At 34.0% G+C, this 18,419-nt stretch overlaps 1 protein-coding gene across 1 annotated transcript; it reads left to right on the top strand.

Annotated features, from left to right (window-relative positions):
* Window positions 1-14,598: 14,598 nt before the first annotated feature.
* LOC100785849 (DCD domain-containing protein NRP-A-like) lies at window positions 14,599-16,975 on the top strand. The gene is made up of 5 exons (XM_003542115.4): window positions 14,599-15,564; window positions 15,782-15,882; window positions 16,071-16,154; window positions 16,419-16,529; window positions 16,625-16,975. Exons 1-5 carry the CDS (start codon window positions 14,841-14,843, stop codon window positions 16,694-16,696), a joined length of 1,092 nt encoding a protein of 363 aa, XP_003542163.1. The 5' UTR covers window positions 14,599-14,840; the 3' UTR covers window positions 16,697-16,975.
* The last annotated feature ends 1,444 nt before the right edge of the window (window positions 16,976-18,419 follow it).

Consider the following 18,419-nt stretch of genomic DNA (forward strand, 5'->3'; position numbering starts at 1 on the left):
TTAGTTGCCAAAGGATATGTTGGACCTTGTGGCCTCAATAATCTTACGAGGGATAGGCTTAGAATACAGAAGAAGCAACAACAATCAATTTAACAATGTTCTTTAAACATGCAAGACACAATTGATTGCAACAAAATAAATAAGATAAGGGAAGAGAAAATGCAAACACAATTTTATACTGGTTCGGCCACTTCCCGTGCCTACATCCAGTACTCAAGCAACCCACTTGAGATTTCCACTATCTTTGTAAAATCCTTTACAAAGTCTGAACCACACAGGGACAACCCATCCCTTGTGTTCAGATGCTTTACAACAAGAGACTCACAGTCTCTTAACCAATCTCATTGAATAAGAAGAATGAAAGAAGAATTCTCTCTTCAAGAGAAGAATATTACAATAAAGATCATGTAGGAATCCTTATAGATTTTGCAAGTGTTTGGCCAAGGATTTCTTTTGAGAGAGCATTTGACAATGAAGTTCTTTTGGAATCTCTCTCATTGTCTTTTGAGAGGATAAGACATTTTTGTCAAGCAAAACTCTCTGCATAAAATTCGTGCCCAAGTCACCTATTTATAGGCCTTTGATGGCCATTCACAAATCTAATGAAAAGATATGACTGTTGGCAGATTTTCTGAAAACTTTCCACTGGTAATCGATTACAATGTTTGTGTAATCGATTACACCGTTATAATTTGAAGGGTTATGACTTTTGAATTTGAATTTCCAAAGTTTCGTTGCTGGTAATCGATTACAGACATATGGTAATCGATTACATGTTGAAAATTCAAATTCAAAACATTTTTCAACAGCTATTTCTCAACCCTGTCTTCTGGTAATCGATTACACTTCCTGGTAATCGATTACCAGAGCCTTGAATGTCTTGAAAACACTTTGTTTTAAGGCAAGGCTTGGTCTTTAATGAATCTTGAAACATGGCTTTGCTTGTTGAAGCACTCTTGAATTATTCTTGAAGCAAATGCTTATCATTTGAAGCAGCCTTGTTTGATTCTTCTTTGACATCATCAAAATCATGTATACATACATTCACATTCTCCCCCTTTTTGATGATGACAAACATGTGATTTCTTCTCGACACCATCAAAGCTTGCATGATTTACATCTCCCTCTTTCTCAAGCAAATTCTTCTTGATATCATCAAAATCTCCATGATTTACATTCTCCCCCTTTTTGATGATGACAACCACCTGTAGGTTAGGAGCAACAACAAAGAAAATATCTATTTGCATATAGTTTACTCCCCCTTGGTTTTACAATGATTGCTTATATGAGACAATTGAAGATTTCATATTTTTCATATATAAAAAGTTGTCTCATAAAACAATAGATAATTTTTCTTACTATTTTATCTTTTATCTTTCTCTCCCCCTTTGTCAACATCAAAAACAAATCATGAATAGAGAGGAGAAAGATGTTACCACTTGTTGCAATGTATGAGAATCAAGTGATATCAAAAGGCATTAAAACAATCATTCAATATTAATCAAGCAAAAACAAGTACAATAACACATCAATCAAACACAATCAAACACAATCAATCATCAAATATTTCAAATCAAATTAATTAAATTAACAATCAACTAACTATACACAATAATTTCTATTATTAAAAAAAATTCAAATTTCAAATTTTTAAAATTTAAATTTTAAATTTTAAATTCCAACTTCCAATTTCAAATTTTAATTTTCAATTTTCAAATTTAACTTTTCAAATTTCAATTTTCAATTTCAAATTTCAATTTCAAAATTTCCTTTTCTAAATTTCAAATAGTTTTCTTAAAACATGAAACTAATCTGAAAAGTTTAATAGATTCTTTAAAAACAATCAAAAACTCAATCAGGAACAAACATCAAAGACAATCAAACACACAATAAAAAATACAATCAATCAATCATCAAACACAGTCAATCAAATTCAATCACAATCATCAAGGACAGTCTAAACTCAAGTAGAAAACAAGCATCAAAAGTAATCAATCAAAGACAAGTGACCTGTTGGTATCATTTGATATTACTTGTTGGGGTTGTTGATCAAGTGGTCTTTGTTTGTTGTCTCCATATATCACATATTCACTTTTCTTGGGGAGAAATGTGGCCTTCGTTTTCTGTCTCCATAAATCACATATTCATTTATCTTGGGGAGAAATATGAATAAACTTTGATGCATGCCATGTGTTTGGAGAAAAAATGCTATAAATGTATCGACTTTGCTCTTCTCCATTTTCATAGTCTTTCATCATGATACCTAGACTTATGATTTTCTTCTTTGAATCACTTGAATAATTTATGACATTATCTTCCCAAGTGATATATCCTTTCTTTTCTTTCTTCTCTTTGAAATTCATCTTTTCGGATTTTTCCATTCTTCTTTTAAACACAGGACAATTGAATCTCATGTGCCCAAGTTGATCGCACTCAACATTTTGGGGCTAAAGAGGAACCTTCTTCTTTCTTCTTTCATCATCATTTTCTTTCTTCTCTAGTTTTTTTTATGTAGTTGCATTTCTCTCAACCATTGTAGGAATGAATGAATCAAATTCAATGGCTTCCCATATCTTTAGATCTATGGCTTCTATGAAGATCTGCATTCAGGTTTTCCAATAATGATAACCCTCACCATTGAACATAAGAGCCTATAGATAGAATTTTCCTCAGAAAATGGAAATTTGGTTAAGGCCATATCTATTCTTGAAGCTTTTAAACTTTATACAAGAATCCCGCTCTAATACCACTTGTTGGACCTTGTGGCCTCAATAATCTTACGAGGGATAGGCTTAGAATACAGAAGAAGCAACAACAATCAATTTAACAATGTTCTTTAAACATGCAAGACACAATTGATTGCAACAAAATAAATAAGATAAGGGAAGAGAAAATGCAAACACAATTTTATACTGGTTCGGCCACTTCCCGTGCCTACATCCAGTACTCAAGCAACCCACTTGAGATTTCCACTATCTTTGTAAAATCCTTTACAAAGTCTGAACCACACAGGGACAACCCATCCCTTGTGTTCAGATGCTTTACAACAAGAGACTCACAGTCTCTTAACCAATCTCATTGAATAAGAAGAATGAAAGAAGAATTCTCTCTTCAAGAGAAGAATATTACAATAAAGATCATGTAGGAATCCTTATAGATTTTGCAAGTGTTTGGCCAAGGATTTCTTTTGAGAGAGCATTTGACAATGAAGTTCTTTTGGAATCTCTCTCATTGTCTTTTGAGAGGATAAGACATTTTTGTCAAGCAAAACTCTCTGCATAAAATTCGTGCCCAAGTCACCTATTTATAGGCCTTTGATGGCCATTCACAAATCTAATGAAAAGATATGACTGTTGGCAGATTTTCTGAAAACTTTCCACTGGTAATCGATTACAATGTTTGTGTAATCGATTACACCGTTATAATTTGAAGGGTTATGACTTTTGAATTTGAATTTCCAAAGTTTCGTTGCTGGTAATCGATTACAGACATATGGTAATCGATTACATGTTGAAAATTCAAATTCAAAACATTTTTCAACAGCTATTTCTCAACCCTGTCTTCTGGTAATCGATTACACTTCCTGGTAATCGATTACCAGAGCCTTGAATGTCTTGAAAACACTTTGTTTTAAGGCAAGGCTTGGTCTTTAATGAATCTTGAAACATGGCTTTGCTTGTTGAAGCACTCTTGAATTATTCTTGAAGCAAATGCTTATCATTTGAAGCAGCCTTGTTTGATTCTTCTTTGACATCATCAAAATCATGTATACATACATTCACAGGATATAATCAAGAAGATGGGATAGATTATAAGGAAACATATGCTCCAGTTGCTAGATTAGAAGCCATCGGAATGTTATTAGCCTATGCATCCATAATGGACTTTAAGCTTTATCAAATGGATGTAAAAAGTGCATTCTTAAATGGCTTTATTCAAGAGGAATTATATGTAAATCAACCCCCTGGATTTGAAAACTCAGACAAGTTTAATCATGTTTTTAGATTAAAAAAGGCTTTATATGGCTTAAAGCAAGCCCCTAGGGCTTGGTATGAGCGTCTGAGTAAGTTCCTTTTAGAAAAGGATTTCTCTAGAGGCAAAGTATATACTACTCTTTTCATAAAGAGAAAATTACATGATATTTTATTGGTTCAAATTTATGTTGATGATATTATTTTTGGATCTACTAATGAATTATTGTGCAAGGAATTCTCTTATGACATGCAAAGTGAGTTTGAAATGTCAATGATGGGAGAACTTAATTTCTATCTTGGATTACAAATTAAACAAACCAAGACTGTAATTTTTGTCAATCAATCCAAGTACTGCAAAGAGTTAATTCACAGATTCGGGATGGAAGATGCTAAGCACATGGCTACACCAATGAGCACTGCTTGCTATTTAGATAAAGATGAAACCGGTCAGACAATAGATGTTAAGTAATATCGAGGTATGATCGGATCCCTTCTTTATTTATCTACTAGCAGACCTGATATAATGTTTAGTGTGTGTATGTGTGCTAGATTTCAATCAAATCCCAAACAGTCACATCTTAGTGTCGTTAAAAGAATCATAAGATATTTGTTAGGCACTATGAATATAGGTTTATGGTATCCTAGGAATTCCACATCCACCTTAATAGGATACTCTGATTCAGACTTTGCCGGTTCTAAAACAGATAGAAAGAGCACAAGTGGAACTTGTCAATTCATTGGTTCTGCTCTAGTCTCTTGGCATAGTAAGAAACAAAATAGTGTTGCTTTATCCACTACAGAAGCAGAATATATTTCAGCTGGCAGCTGTTGTGCACAGATTTTATGGATGAAGCAACAACTCTCTGACTATGGAATCCTTCTTGACCATATACCTATTAGGTGTGATAATACAAGTGCAATCAATCTTTCCAAAAATCCAGTTCACCATTCTAGAACCAAACATATAGAAATTAGGCATCATTTTATAAGAGATCATGTTCTGAAGGGAGATTGTGTGCTAGAATTTGTTGATACAAAGAATCAGCTTGCTGATATCTTCACAAAACATCTCCCCAAAGAAACATTCTTTTCCATTAGAAGAGAATTAGGCCTCTTAGATATTAGTGATTTGGATAATTAAGGATTGATTGGTTGATTGAAATATTTATGTTTGATGATTGATTGATTGTATTTGATTCTAAGATTTTGATTGTGTTTGATTGGTGTGTTATTGTGTGATTGATGCCTGTTTAATTGAATTAAATGAGTATCAGTATTGATGATTGATATAGTTAGATGTTTTTAGCATAAACATAGATAATTTTTAGAGGAAAAAGCCTAGTTAGTGTTCTGGTAATCGATTACCATTACGTGTAATCGATTACACAAGAACAGGTAGCCTGTAATCGATTACAGCATCCTGTAATCGATTACCAAACCTTGTAATCGATTACAGAACATCATCTTCTATAAATAGGCACGTTTCAAAAGCTACAGTCACGAAAACTTCGAGCTACGACGCCCCTTTTCTCCCAAAACTTCCAAACATCATATCTCACTCGTTTCTCAACCAAATCACCTCCCACAAAGCCCATTTTTCATCATTTTCGATTCTCTTTCATTCCAACATATCAAAATATTCAATAACTTCACCAAATGGCAGAATCATCCAAGAAGCGTAAGGGTTCATCCACCTCCGCTGCGGCAACTAGAACACCATGTCCCAGAGTCACCGAAGCATCCCCGACACCAATTCCACCCTCCTTGTCATCCTCTACACTGTTTTCATCTGATGAACAAAGTATCAAATACTTCTCTCTCTTTCAATCTCATCAAATTCTTGATCCCAAATATCTTAACCTAGAATTCTTTGATGGGGAAGCATTTGATTGCTATCAAGTGTTTCAAAACACTAGTCTGATTCCATTTATGTCATTAAAATTACCATATTATCCTGAATTAGTCCGAGACTTTTATTCAAATTTGCAAATTCAGGGTAGCACATTAATTTTTGAGGTGCATGGCATATCAATGGTTATTGATGAATCTGTTTTCTTTTCTCTGACACAACTACCCAGTTAGGGTGCACCTTTTGAGGGCACCATTGTTGACGACTGCAAGTTTGATTACTCTAGTCATGATGCCCGCCGCATGGTCTGCATTGACCAGGCAAATATGACCGGCAGACTGCTTGTCGGTTCATTGACATTTGATTGTCGCATCATGCACTATATCATTGTTAGAATTTTGATGCCTCATTCTTCAAATCTAGCTCAAGCCTCTGAGGAGGACTTGATTCTGATGTGGGCTTTCTTGACCGGTCGTCCAATCGACTAGGCCCATTTGATTCGTTACCGCATGCATAAAGCATTGCGGTCTAGTGCACCTCTACCTTACCCTCAGCTTGTGACTTTATTTATTCACCATTTTGAAATTCCCTTGAATTCTGAGTCCTTTGTGCAAATTAAACGTTCCTTTGCTATTGGTGTCGGTGCGGTAACCTCCTTCAGCTACCGTAAGGACAAGGATGGGCAATGGTTGAAAAAGGATGCGCAACCTCCGCAAGACGAACGTACTCCCTCTCCTCTATCTCAACGAGATGACTCCTCAACCCTCATGCATGAAGTTCTTTCGGAGTTACGAGGCCTCCGCACCTATGTTGGTGAGCGCTTTGATTCCTTGGATGGTCGTATCGATGTTGTCGCAACGTGCCCTTTGCGGGCGAGCGAAGGCGAGGCTCACGGGTGCGCTTTCCAAAGGAGGAAAGGTGCGCGGAGTCGCCACCAACGTTTATTTGTGGAAAACGTCGGGAAAACCGAAGGAAACCGGTCAAAATGAAAATTCTAAGTTCGGGAGTTGTATTTACGTTTGAGGAAGGTATTAGCACCTCTCATGTTTGTCTCAAAGGACAACAGCCTATTTTTTAGAATTGTGGAAATTGTGTTACCTTAACTTTATTTCTTTTTATTTTTTAAGGTCGACAAAAGCGGGGCTTTTGCTCCTACGTACCCTCCATCGAAGAGGAAATCAGACCTACGTAGTTCTTTCTTATACGTGAATCAAGTGATTCTTTTTACTTGAAGGGTGATCATTTTAAGGCGTTGGACCTTAAAAATGATCCATTTTACTTGGTAAGAAACTGAAATCATAAACTTTCAAAACCTTATTTTTTGTGGACGAGCTTGACTTAGGCGAGTTGATTTTAGCCTTAGTTTCACTTTAGTTATTAGTCAATTCAATTAAGAATGAGAAATCCCAAAGAGAAAACGTCTGATTGATTTTTCACTTTATTTTACTAAAAGGTATTTTTTTATTATTATATTATTATTTTAACAGAAATTAACGAATACTACAATTCAAATGATCGGTGGAAATTTATTTTATTTTTAGATTAGGCGAGAAATGACTTAAGCACGTCAAAAGGGGGGTATAGAAAGCGAATGAAAACGAGAATAAAAATACATGAAACAAAATGTGGACCACCACGGGTACATAGAATGAATTGAAAAGTTCGGTTTGAAGTACTTACCCGTTGAAGACTGAAGAAAACGAAGAACGAACGATGAATGTTGAAGAACGGTCGAGAATCTTCGCGTAATTACTCACGGAAACGTTACGGAAGCGCCTCGGCTTGGATTTTCTTCACGGAAATAATTTTCCTCAGCAATTTCGAGAGAATAAGAAGTGCCAAGAAGGCTGACCCCTTCTCCCTTCACTCCTCCCCCTATTTATAGCAAAATAGGGGAGGAGCTTGCCACCCAGCTCGCCCAGGCGAGCAAGGTTGCTTCCTCCAGAAGCAACAGCCTTCTGGAGGAAGAATCTGGAAGGCCCAAGTGGGCCTGATTGCTATTTGTACCCCCTTTTTTACTAAATGCATCCGCTCTACCTTTTTTTGGTAATTCTTTTTCCGTAACGTTACGAAAATTTACGAATTTCGTAACAATACTTATTTTCCTTCCGCAAGGTTACGAGTCCTTACGGATTATGTATTTACTCTTTTTTTAGCTTTCGAAGAAGTTACGAAAACTCACGGACAGTGACCCAGCACTCATGCTAGGTCAGACACGAGGAGACGACCTCACATCTCTACCACCACCAGCTCTCCTTGCACCCCCAAAAATAGAAGAGGGGAGGATCACTATAACCGAGACTGGCTCCCTGACAATAGCAGAAGACCCTGCCCTTCCGTGAAGGCAAGGAATGCCCCCACCAGCTCGACGTGAATTCCTTACCTTCTCTGAAGAGGAGGACAAGCTATCAAAGGCACCTCAGCAAGTATCCTCAGATGAGGAACCACCTATAGAGATGACTTCTCGATCCATGATAGGCTGCTCAACTAATCCCCTACAATCGCTACCACCCAAACCAATTACGGAACTAGTCAAGAAGGAAGACATTATAGTGGAAGGGACTACCTTAAACAACAAAGAAAAAAGAAGGGGAAAACTAGAAATCAAAGAGCACAAGGAACCAAGGAGAGCACAAGGAAAGCAAGAATACAAGGAAGTAAGAAGACGATGAACATTGGCTCCCAAATCAAACGTCAACTCCATTCATAGAGGAAATGGAATTTTCAGTAATTGGCGGGAGCTAAACTAAAATTTCACACCATACCATTCCCCCACTCATGCACGACCATTACTCCAATACGTGCCCACTCCGCGTGCAACACGTATATAAAAGTACTACATGTGTGCTACACGCGCCTGTTATAGTAGATAATTGTTATGACTATCTTGAATGCACTCTCCAACAGTCAGAAAAAAGGGTAGAGGATGACTTATCTCACATGACACACCAAAGATAAGTCCATCACAAACGACTTGACAGAAGCAGCCCAGACAACGTATGTCTTGGCTCGGGGGCTTGACAAGCCACATCGACCTACAACTCTCACACTCGTCAAGGCCACCACGTCCGACACCAGACAACACTCATCCATACTTAGGGGGATCGGAAAACTACTACCCCAAACATCAGACAAACTCCTTCGGCACTGGACAAACTCCTTCAACACGGGACAAAACTCTTTCAACATTAGACAACCTTTTTTGCCTACAAACCAGCTCAGAGCTTGGAGGCTTATGTACTGCCCAGGACCCACAAATCCTACGTGGCATCATACGTGGCACTTAGAGACACGTTTCCACCCTCCACGTCAGCCCTACTACAGGAGCACGGACGTTTGGCCTTAGCAGTCGGGCTCCCCGTAGACAGGTTATCTCAAATCTAACTAATATTCGGACATATTTGAATAGCTTATCTATTACCAGGTATTAAATCATATATAATGCCACATTATCTACAAGGTACCAATATCTTATACCTTTATCTATAATTCAAATATTTATCTCTAACATTATTTCTAAGCTCTCAGCTATTATCTATAAGCTGGGAATAATCTACTAGGCTACAATAGCCTCTACAAACAAGGACTAGCACCCTGGCTAACCTAATATAAATATAGGTTTCATCAAACCCCTCTACATGATAGTCATACACGACTTGCTCACATACTCAGTACACAGCAACAAGCCTGTGCCCCTCTCTCTCTCTTTCGCTTATGCGAGCTCTATTACAACATATACTTGTTTTTCTTTCCTAACTCATATTCTTACTTCAACATCGAAGTCTTTTGTTTTCCAGGTCCCCCGTCTTATCAAAGATACCTCTCAAAGCTGACATGTGAAGTTTGAGACCCCACTCAGCCACGTCTACCCTGACGTGCTAGGGTTCCGAATTTTGGTAAAAACAAAAAGAAAGGAAAAACAATTAAAAAAAACTAGGTTTTCAACTATTCAAGAGTAGGTTGCCATATCTTTTCTCATTATTTGCTAGATGGTGTGTACTAAATTTGCAGTGAATCATTTTCAACACTCAATAGACATTATTCATAGGTATTTTAAGAGTGTTCTAAAAGGCATTTGCTCTCTTTCCAAGGAGTTGATTTTTCTTGTTTCTTTTGATGAAGTTGCTCCAAAAATACAATCGAATCCAAGAAAATAATCATTTTTTCAAGGTGTTCATTAGTCTTTTCCTCATCCTTTGATCTTCTAAGTTAAAAATTTATTCTTCTTAATGTTACTAGATTCAATTAGGCTTTACTACTAAGTTATGAGAAAATAAAGAACAAAAACAATAACTTAGACAAAAGTAAAGCGGAAATAAAAAGTACACAGTGGAAAGATAAAGAGTGTAGGGAAGAAGAAGACAAACACAAGATTTATATTGGTCCGGCCACAACCCGTGCCTACATCTAGTCCCCAAGCAACCACCGGTTCTTGAGATTTCCAATAACCTTGTAAAATCCTTTACAGGCAAAGATCCACAAGGGATGTACCCTCCCTTGTTCTCTTTGAACAACCAAGTGGATGTACCCTCCACTTGAACTGATCCACAAGAGATGTACCCTCTCTTGTTCTCAGTATTCGACCCAAGTAGATGTACGCTCTACTTGTACCACAAAGGATGTACCCTCCAATGTGTTAAGACAAAGAATTCTTAGGCGGTTAGTCCCTTGAATCTTTGTAAGGGGAAACAAAAGATATTTCAGGCAGTTAGTCCTTTGAAATCTTTTGTTTAAAGGGAAGAGGAAGAATCAAAAGAATTCTCAGGCGGTTAGTCCTTTGAATCTTTTGGCAAGAGGAAGAAGGAAAGAAGAAGAAGAATAGCACAAGTTTTTGGCCAATGAACTTTTCTTGAATAAAGAAAGTTTTGAACAAAAAACTCTTAGAAGAATGCTTTGAATGAATGAAAGAAATCTGAAAGTTCTCTCTTTAAAATCCGTGCCATGGTCACATATTTATAGTCATTTGATGACTCAAGTTAAAAGTTTATGACTCTTGGCAATTTCTTCAAAACTAGTCACTTTTTAAAAGTTGTGGCTCTTTTGAAAACTAGTCACTTTAAAAGTTGTGACTCTTTTGAAAACTAGTCACTTTAAAGGTTGTGACTTTTGAAAAATCTTCAAAAACTAGTCACTTTAAGAATTGTGACTTTTGGTAATTTAATTTTCAAAATAAGTCACTGGTAATCGATTACCATCGTAGTGTAATCGATTACACATCAACAGATGTGACTCTTCATGTTTAAATTTAAAAATCAAAACGTTTAGAAACACTGGTAATCGATTACAAGTATTGTGTAATCAATTACACAAGTTTGAAATGATTTGAAAATGTTTTATCACAAGTTGTGACTCTTGAAATTTGAAATCTAACGTTTTAAAACATTGGTAATCGATTACATGCTCATGGTAATCGATTACAACTTTGTAAATCAGTTTGAAAAGAATGTCGGCTATTGGTAATCCATTACTGCCTTCTGGTAATCGATTACCAAAGAGTAAAACTCTTGGTAAAAGATTTTTCTTTGAAAAATTCTTTTGAACAAAATTGTGCTATTCAATGTTTTGAAAAACTCTTTTAATACTTATCTTAATTGAGTCTTCTCTTGATTCTTTACTTGAATCTTGAAACTTGCTTGACTCTTGATTCTTGACTTGAGTCTTTGGCATCATCAAAATAATCTTGGAAAGCATTGCTTCCACACAATCTGCCTCAAAGGTACAAAGTTCTCTCTATTTATAGGCTAGAATTTTCTCTAAAAATCCCACTAGGGATTAATTCCCAATAAAATTTAAATTCTCACTCGAAGTAAAATCTCACTAACCACTATAATGGCTTAGGAAGGCTAAAAAGCATAATAACTTACCCAAAACATATCAAGAGTCATGAAATTATATATTACATGAAAAATAAATACAAAAATTCATGAAAAATTACAAATGGGCCCTAATTAGTTCTTTTGCCCAAAAGCAATGTAATTCACCCAAATAAACTCCAGTCCATGATTGTATCTTGATTGTAAACTCTCATTGTGTTCTTCAAAATATTGTCTTTAAGTTTGTTGAATTTATCTTCAAGTTGTAAAAATGAGACAATTCTTGGTTTGAGTACTTAAATGACTAAGCTTTGGAAAGTCTTTTCCGATCCTTTTTGGTCTTGCTTTGGTCATTGGACTTTTCATCCATTCCAAAAGATATTTAAAATAATTGGACTGGATCATGTTAATGTACCACCATTAGTGACTACAACAGATATTCGTCAAATGACATTTTCAAGATCGACTGGCTCAATGATTATGGGAGGCAACTAATGTAACACCATAATTATATTGTACTTAATTCTTATTATTATTATCACATTTTCAAATATATAAACCCTATGCACTTTGCTATTTTAATCATGTGTAATTTTTTGCTTAATAGAAACTAAACACAACTTGTAGAAACATGTGTTATGTATCCCAATTTATTTTTATTATTATTGTTGTTGTTGTTGTTGTTGTTGTTGTTATGTTGGTGTCATTATTTTTTTTTATAGTTTTAACATTTTTTGTTGTTGTACATTTTTTTTAGCATGTTTAATCATTTTTGTTTGTGCCAATATTGCATGATTTCATAATGGAGCAAGATAATATATAATATTTGACTTATTTTTATCTATTTTTAATTTACAACAACTTTTTAAAAAACTAAAACCAACTTTAGTTTTGAGTTTTGAGTTTCAATTTATTTTTTGTTTTTTAGTTTTTAAAAATATTTTCTAAAGTGAAGATAGATAAAAATGAATCAATCGATTTATTTTATGTCACTCCTCTATGAAATAATGGCAGTGATAGTGGTGGCGGGAACAATAATGATTGTGGTGGTGATAACGACGATGGTGGTGAGGTTGGAATAGTGGTGATGATAATGCTGGTTAAGGTGGCCGTAGTAGCTGTAGAATGGTGGTGATAGTAGTGGTGACAATAGTAATGTTGAAATAATAACAGTTGTAGTGATGGTGATGATGGTAGTGGTAGCAACAGTGATGGTAGTAGTAATAGTGAAATTGTGGTGATGACGACAATGACGATGATAAGGCAAAAAAATGGCAACGATGACAAAGGCAACATAGATGGTACCAGTGACAGTGGTGGTACTAGCCGTAGTAGCGATGGAATGATGGTGATGGTGACGACTAGTGTGGTGGTGATCGAGGTGGTGGTGGTGGTGGAATGGTGATTGTGGTAGGAATTTTATTTTTTTAAACTAAAAACTAAAATCATAAAATATTTTTCTTGGTTTTAAAAATACATGTAAATTTGCTTCGAAATTTAATTAAAAATAATTCCAATTCCATTTTTACCGAATACATTTAATTTTAAAAATCAAAAATCAAAAACTTGTTATCACTCCAAATGGGAGGAGATTTTAATGGTGTCACTTATCATTACAGGAATGATACAAGTGTGCTTTATTCCCTTATAAAGGCTTATATTGTCACTCTTAAATTTTCTATTTACACCCACACGTGAGCTTTAAATTTTGTTTTTTTTTTTTTAAATATTCTTTTTATGAAAACATAATTGTATTAATAAAATACACAACAAAATCATATTTCCATTAAAAGATTGCAAAAAATATACACAATAAAAACTTGATTCCTTTATATATTTTGTCAATCATGTTTCTTGTTTAATTTTTTTTTACATCCACTCTTGTACAAAAAATATATATTTCCGTTTTGTTAAATTTTACAAAAAAAAATTGTAATTAATTATAAATATAAGTTACTTATTTTAAAATTGTCTCAATTATTCTTAATTTATCATGATACAAATTAATTTAATAAAAATAAAAATTACCTTTTTTAATAGTAATAAAATTAATTATGGTATAAATTATTTTTTTTATTTAAATATAAATTAATAATAATACAAGTTACCCTTTTGAATTGCTATCAAATTAATTATCATACAAATTAGTATGCATAATTAATTTATTACCTTTATAAATAATAACTTTGTTTAATTAATTTAGTTTTAATTAGAACAAATAATCTATTTTATTAACTATTATTAAAAATTATAAATTCATAAATTGTATCTTGATTAAATTAATTTTAAAAATATATTTATATTACATTTAATTTGATCACTTTTCATATTGTGATTTTAAAGTTAACAGTTTGCAAATTGCAGTTATTTTCCAAAATTTTACACATGTATACTAACATTTCTTTTTAAATAAAATAAAGTCGTAACTAGGTGGAACCTCAACTCAACTGCACCTTCTAGAAAAGGGTACAAAATCAAAGCATGGAAATTATCAAATTACCCCCTGATCCACTCGTTCCACATTCCGCCTCTCTCTTTTGTAAACGCGGTTTTTGCCTTTGCCTCGTCAAGCGTTACCTTTTCTTTTTTTATACTAATCGCCATGCGTTACTCCACCAAAATAAGGAAACCAAAAAGATTACCTTTGAATATTTAATTTAATATTATATGAAATTATATTATTTAATTTTTTGTATTATATTAGATTAAATTATTTTTTATTTACTGTTTGAAAAAAAATGGAAGAATAATTTAATCCTATTAAAATAAGAATATAATATTAAACATTAATTCTGTTAATATTTCATAAAAAAATATTGAACAAAAACAGTCACATTTAATATTTCAACACTATAAAGAAAACACAATATTTTTTTAAAAAATAATTAAATTAATTATAGAAGAACTTGAAAAAGTATTCTAACATTTAATATAATTTCCTTCCACCCACTTTCCTTACATAAAAAATTGAGATGATAATGCTACAGGGAAGAATTCCAATTTCATCCTTTGACAATTACACGCACAAATAATAATGTCCTAGCCCCCTTCACTAACTTTCCAGGAAATTGCACACCCATCATCAATCTTTATTTAACACTTGCCTCCTCTTTTTTCCAACCATCTCTTGCTGCTTCATTCTTTTCTTCTTCAATTCATATCATATCAATTAGATTTGTTTTCAGAGTTTGCTAGTGAGATACCATGGACAACTACAACAGCAATGACTTTTGGAAATTCAGTGACCAGTTGAGGCTTGAATCTGGTTTGGCCAATCTGTCTCTGAATGATTATTCCATTTGGAGCAACAGCTACAGCTCCAAGAGGCCTGATCAGAGGAGGAACTTTGATGTCAAGGGCAGTGATTTCAACAACTCATCAAAGCCTTTTGATGATGATTTCAATGATGGCTGGAAGATCACCAATTCCAATGGACCCCTTTTCTCTATGCCTCACAACAACAACACTCACACTCTTGAAGTTGGAGGCTTCAACAAGGGAGGAATCTATTCCAACACCAACACCACTTCCTCCTTATATCCTAACCTTAACAACAACACTCTTGGAGGCTTCAACAAGGGAATCTATTCCAACACCACATCCTCACCCTATCTTAACCTTAACAACAACAACAACAACCACCTCAACAACAACCTTAACAGCAATAATCTCAAGGGCTACAAGACATTTTTTAAGGGTGAAGATCAGTTTCACACACCCAAAAGTGCCAAGAAAAACAGCAGCAACAACAACAACAAGAAGCATGGGGACAACACTAACAATAATGAAGCCACCAAGACTGCTGCAGAGAAGAAATTCAAAACACTGCCACCATCAGAGTCTCTGCCTAAGAATGAAACCATTGGAGGCTACATCTTTGTTTGCAACAACGATACCATGGCAGAGAATCTCCAAAGACAGCTCTTTGGTATGTCCCCTCTCCTCTTTTTTTTTCTTCCTTTTTTTTCTCTTTATCAAATCTTATAATTGTTACTATAGTCTAATCTCTGGTTTTCTATAGTTTACAATAACAATAAATTGAATCATTTGAGGAATTGACCATGCTTCATTTGTCTCTGTCTTTTCTTCCTTTTTAATTCTAAATCGGTTTTGCTGATGAATGTTTTTTTTTTTTTGCTCTGCAGGTCTGCCTCCACGGTACAGAGATTCAGTTAGAACAATAACTCCAGGGTTGCCCCTTTTTCTGTACAACTACTCCACTCACCAACTCCATGGTATCTTTGAGGTATGTTGTGTGTATTTTCTTTTCTTTTCTTTTTTTTTTAGTTTGTTGCATCACTTTAATTTGATGAAAATGCTTCCGTTTTTGGAGATCAAGTTATGGATTAGGCCATCACTTTTAGATTTAGCAGCTATGGTCTAATTAAGAGTAACAATAATTATAATAATTAATGTTTGGTGGGGTTTGTTCAGGCTGCAAGTTTTGGAGGATCTAATATTGATCCAACGGCTTGGGAGGATAAGAAGTGCCCTGGTGAATCTCGTTTCCCTGCTCAGGTATATATCATCTCATCTCCAGTCCAATTAATTGTATTATATCCTATGCACAACTCATGCTAATATTAATTTTATAAATTTAATTAAATTTACTGATACCTTAAAAGTAAAGTTTTATACTCTCCTTTAATCAATCCATATGTGATATATCGATTGGACGATTTCTGTTTGGTTGACAGTATTGGTAGTAGATGACAATTAAATTCTAATTATATTACTTTGTTTTGCTAAAACTTATGAATTTTGTATACATGATGGTTACAGGTTCAAGTGATTACTAGGAAAGTTTGTGAGCCACTAGAGGAAGATTCCTTCAGACCAATTCTTCACCACTACGACGGCCCTAAGTTCCGTCTTGAGCTGAGTGTGCCTGAGGTAAGCATCAACTTTTTGAATATGTTACTGATCCTTCTTTAATTGTGGATGTGGTCAACTAAATTATGTCCTCTTTTTTTTAATTATTATTTCAGGCACTGTCTCTTCTGGATATTTTTGCAAACCAGAACAGTTTCGATGACATTTTCAAAGTCATTCCAGCATAGAAGGGTAGAAATTATACAAGAAGAGAAGTTACGAGCACAATGGATAATGAATGAATACTGTGGACTCATAATATTAGAGTGTCAGAAGATAATTAAGACAATGAAAATATGGTGGGGGACGATTATATTGAATTCCAGCCCTTATATATTTATTTGTTATAATTACTATAATGTTATTAGTATAGAGGCTGTTATGCCTGGTTGCCCATTTTTTCTTGTTATGGGTGTATATGAACATCACATAAAAACAATACAATAAGAAGGAACTAACTTTGCTCATGGTTTTGTCTGCAAAATTATAAATTGAACTGAATGGCATGGATTTTTTAGCTTTTAGTAATTGCTAAGTTGCCCTGCTTTAAATATTCTTCATTCGAAGGGGAGATTTGATTTATTGGTTCATTTTGGGGCATTAACATCTATGCTTTAATCTTTGATATTTGCAAACTAAAGTTTGATTTTTTGTTGGAAGATGTATTTATATATCTTATAATTCAGGGAGATACATGTGAGAAAAAATTATATATTTATACATTTATAACTTGAAGATGTCAACCAAAATCAAGGGGGACATATGATTTTAGGGTTAATATTAGGGGTCAAAATTTTAATGTGATTTTTTCAACTTCTTGGAATCTCAATGTGTATGGTTGTGTTGGTTATGTGTATGGCTCAGTAGATAATATTTGGAATTTATTTTAAATGTAGGATAATTAGTTAGGCAAAACTGCTACATCAGACACTGCCATTTGATGAGCTGGCGTTGCCTTAACACTAACAATTGCATAAACTATAAGGGAAGCATCTAGCTCTAATTTGACTAAAGAATTGGACCACAATCACTAAACTATATGAAACTTTCAGCATAAATAAACTAGGGATATTTACTCGAGGCTTTGTCTTCACTCTAATTCTTTGGTTATTGGTTATTTTTGACAAAATTGCTGATGAATAATGATTAACACCCACTCTATTACGCTTTGTTTGGTAGTGGACTGATAAATAGAGTAAATAGAAATAAAAGAAAACAATTAAAAGAAAAGTAAAAACCAAATTGAATGTTGGGTTGTTTGATTAAGAAAAAAAACAGGTGAAAAATAGAGTAAAAATAAAATAATAAACATATAAAATTACTTATTCACCCTTAAAAAAATAGGAACTGCACTTTGAATATAAGAATGAGGTTTCTTACAACAACACTTTGAATTGAATATAAGAATGAGATTTCTTACCAACAATCAAAAGAAGGGTAAAAGAGTCCATGTAATTTTAATTGCTCATGTAATTTGTTGAAAGATGTAGGACCCACAATAACATGTATTAATTCTTCTTTGATTCATCTCAACCAAACAAAACATCATTTTCATATAGCTCTTCCATAACAAATTGTGACGGTCAAACATAGCATTGGTTCCCGCAACATTTATCTGGACATATGATTAATTATATATTTAAATACGATTAATTTTATTTTATAAGTAATTAAGAATAAATGAATATAATTTCTCTAAAAAATGTAAATGAATATAATTATATACAATTACAATACGGTTAGTATTAGCTAGTTGCAAAATAAAGTTAACTACTAGTTAGATATGTAAATAACCTTATGTTATTATTAAGCACTGATAAATTAGGAAGATAAACTTGTGTGCTAAACACTTTTATTTTGTTCAAATAAATTTTAAGCTAGTTGAAAAGATTATTTAAATATACTTATTGT

This window comes from Glycine max, chromosome 13 (assembly GCF_000004515.6).
Source record: "Glycine max cultivar Williams 82 chromosome 13, Glycine_max_v4.0, whole genome shotgun sequence".
Lineage (NCBI taxonomy): Eukaryota > Viridiplantae > Streptophyta > Magnoliopsida > Fabales > Fabaceae > Glycine > Glycine max.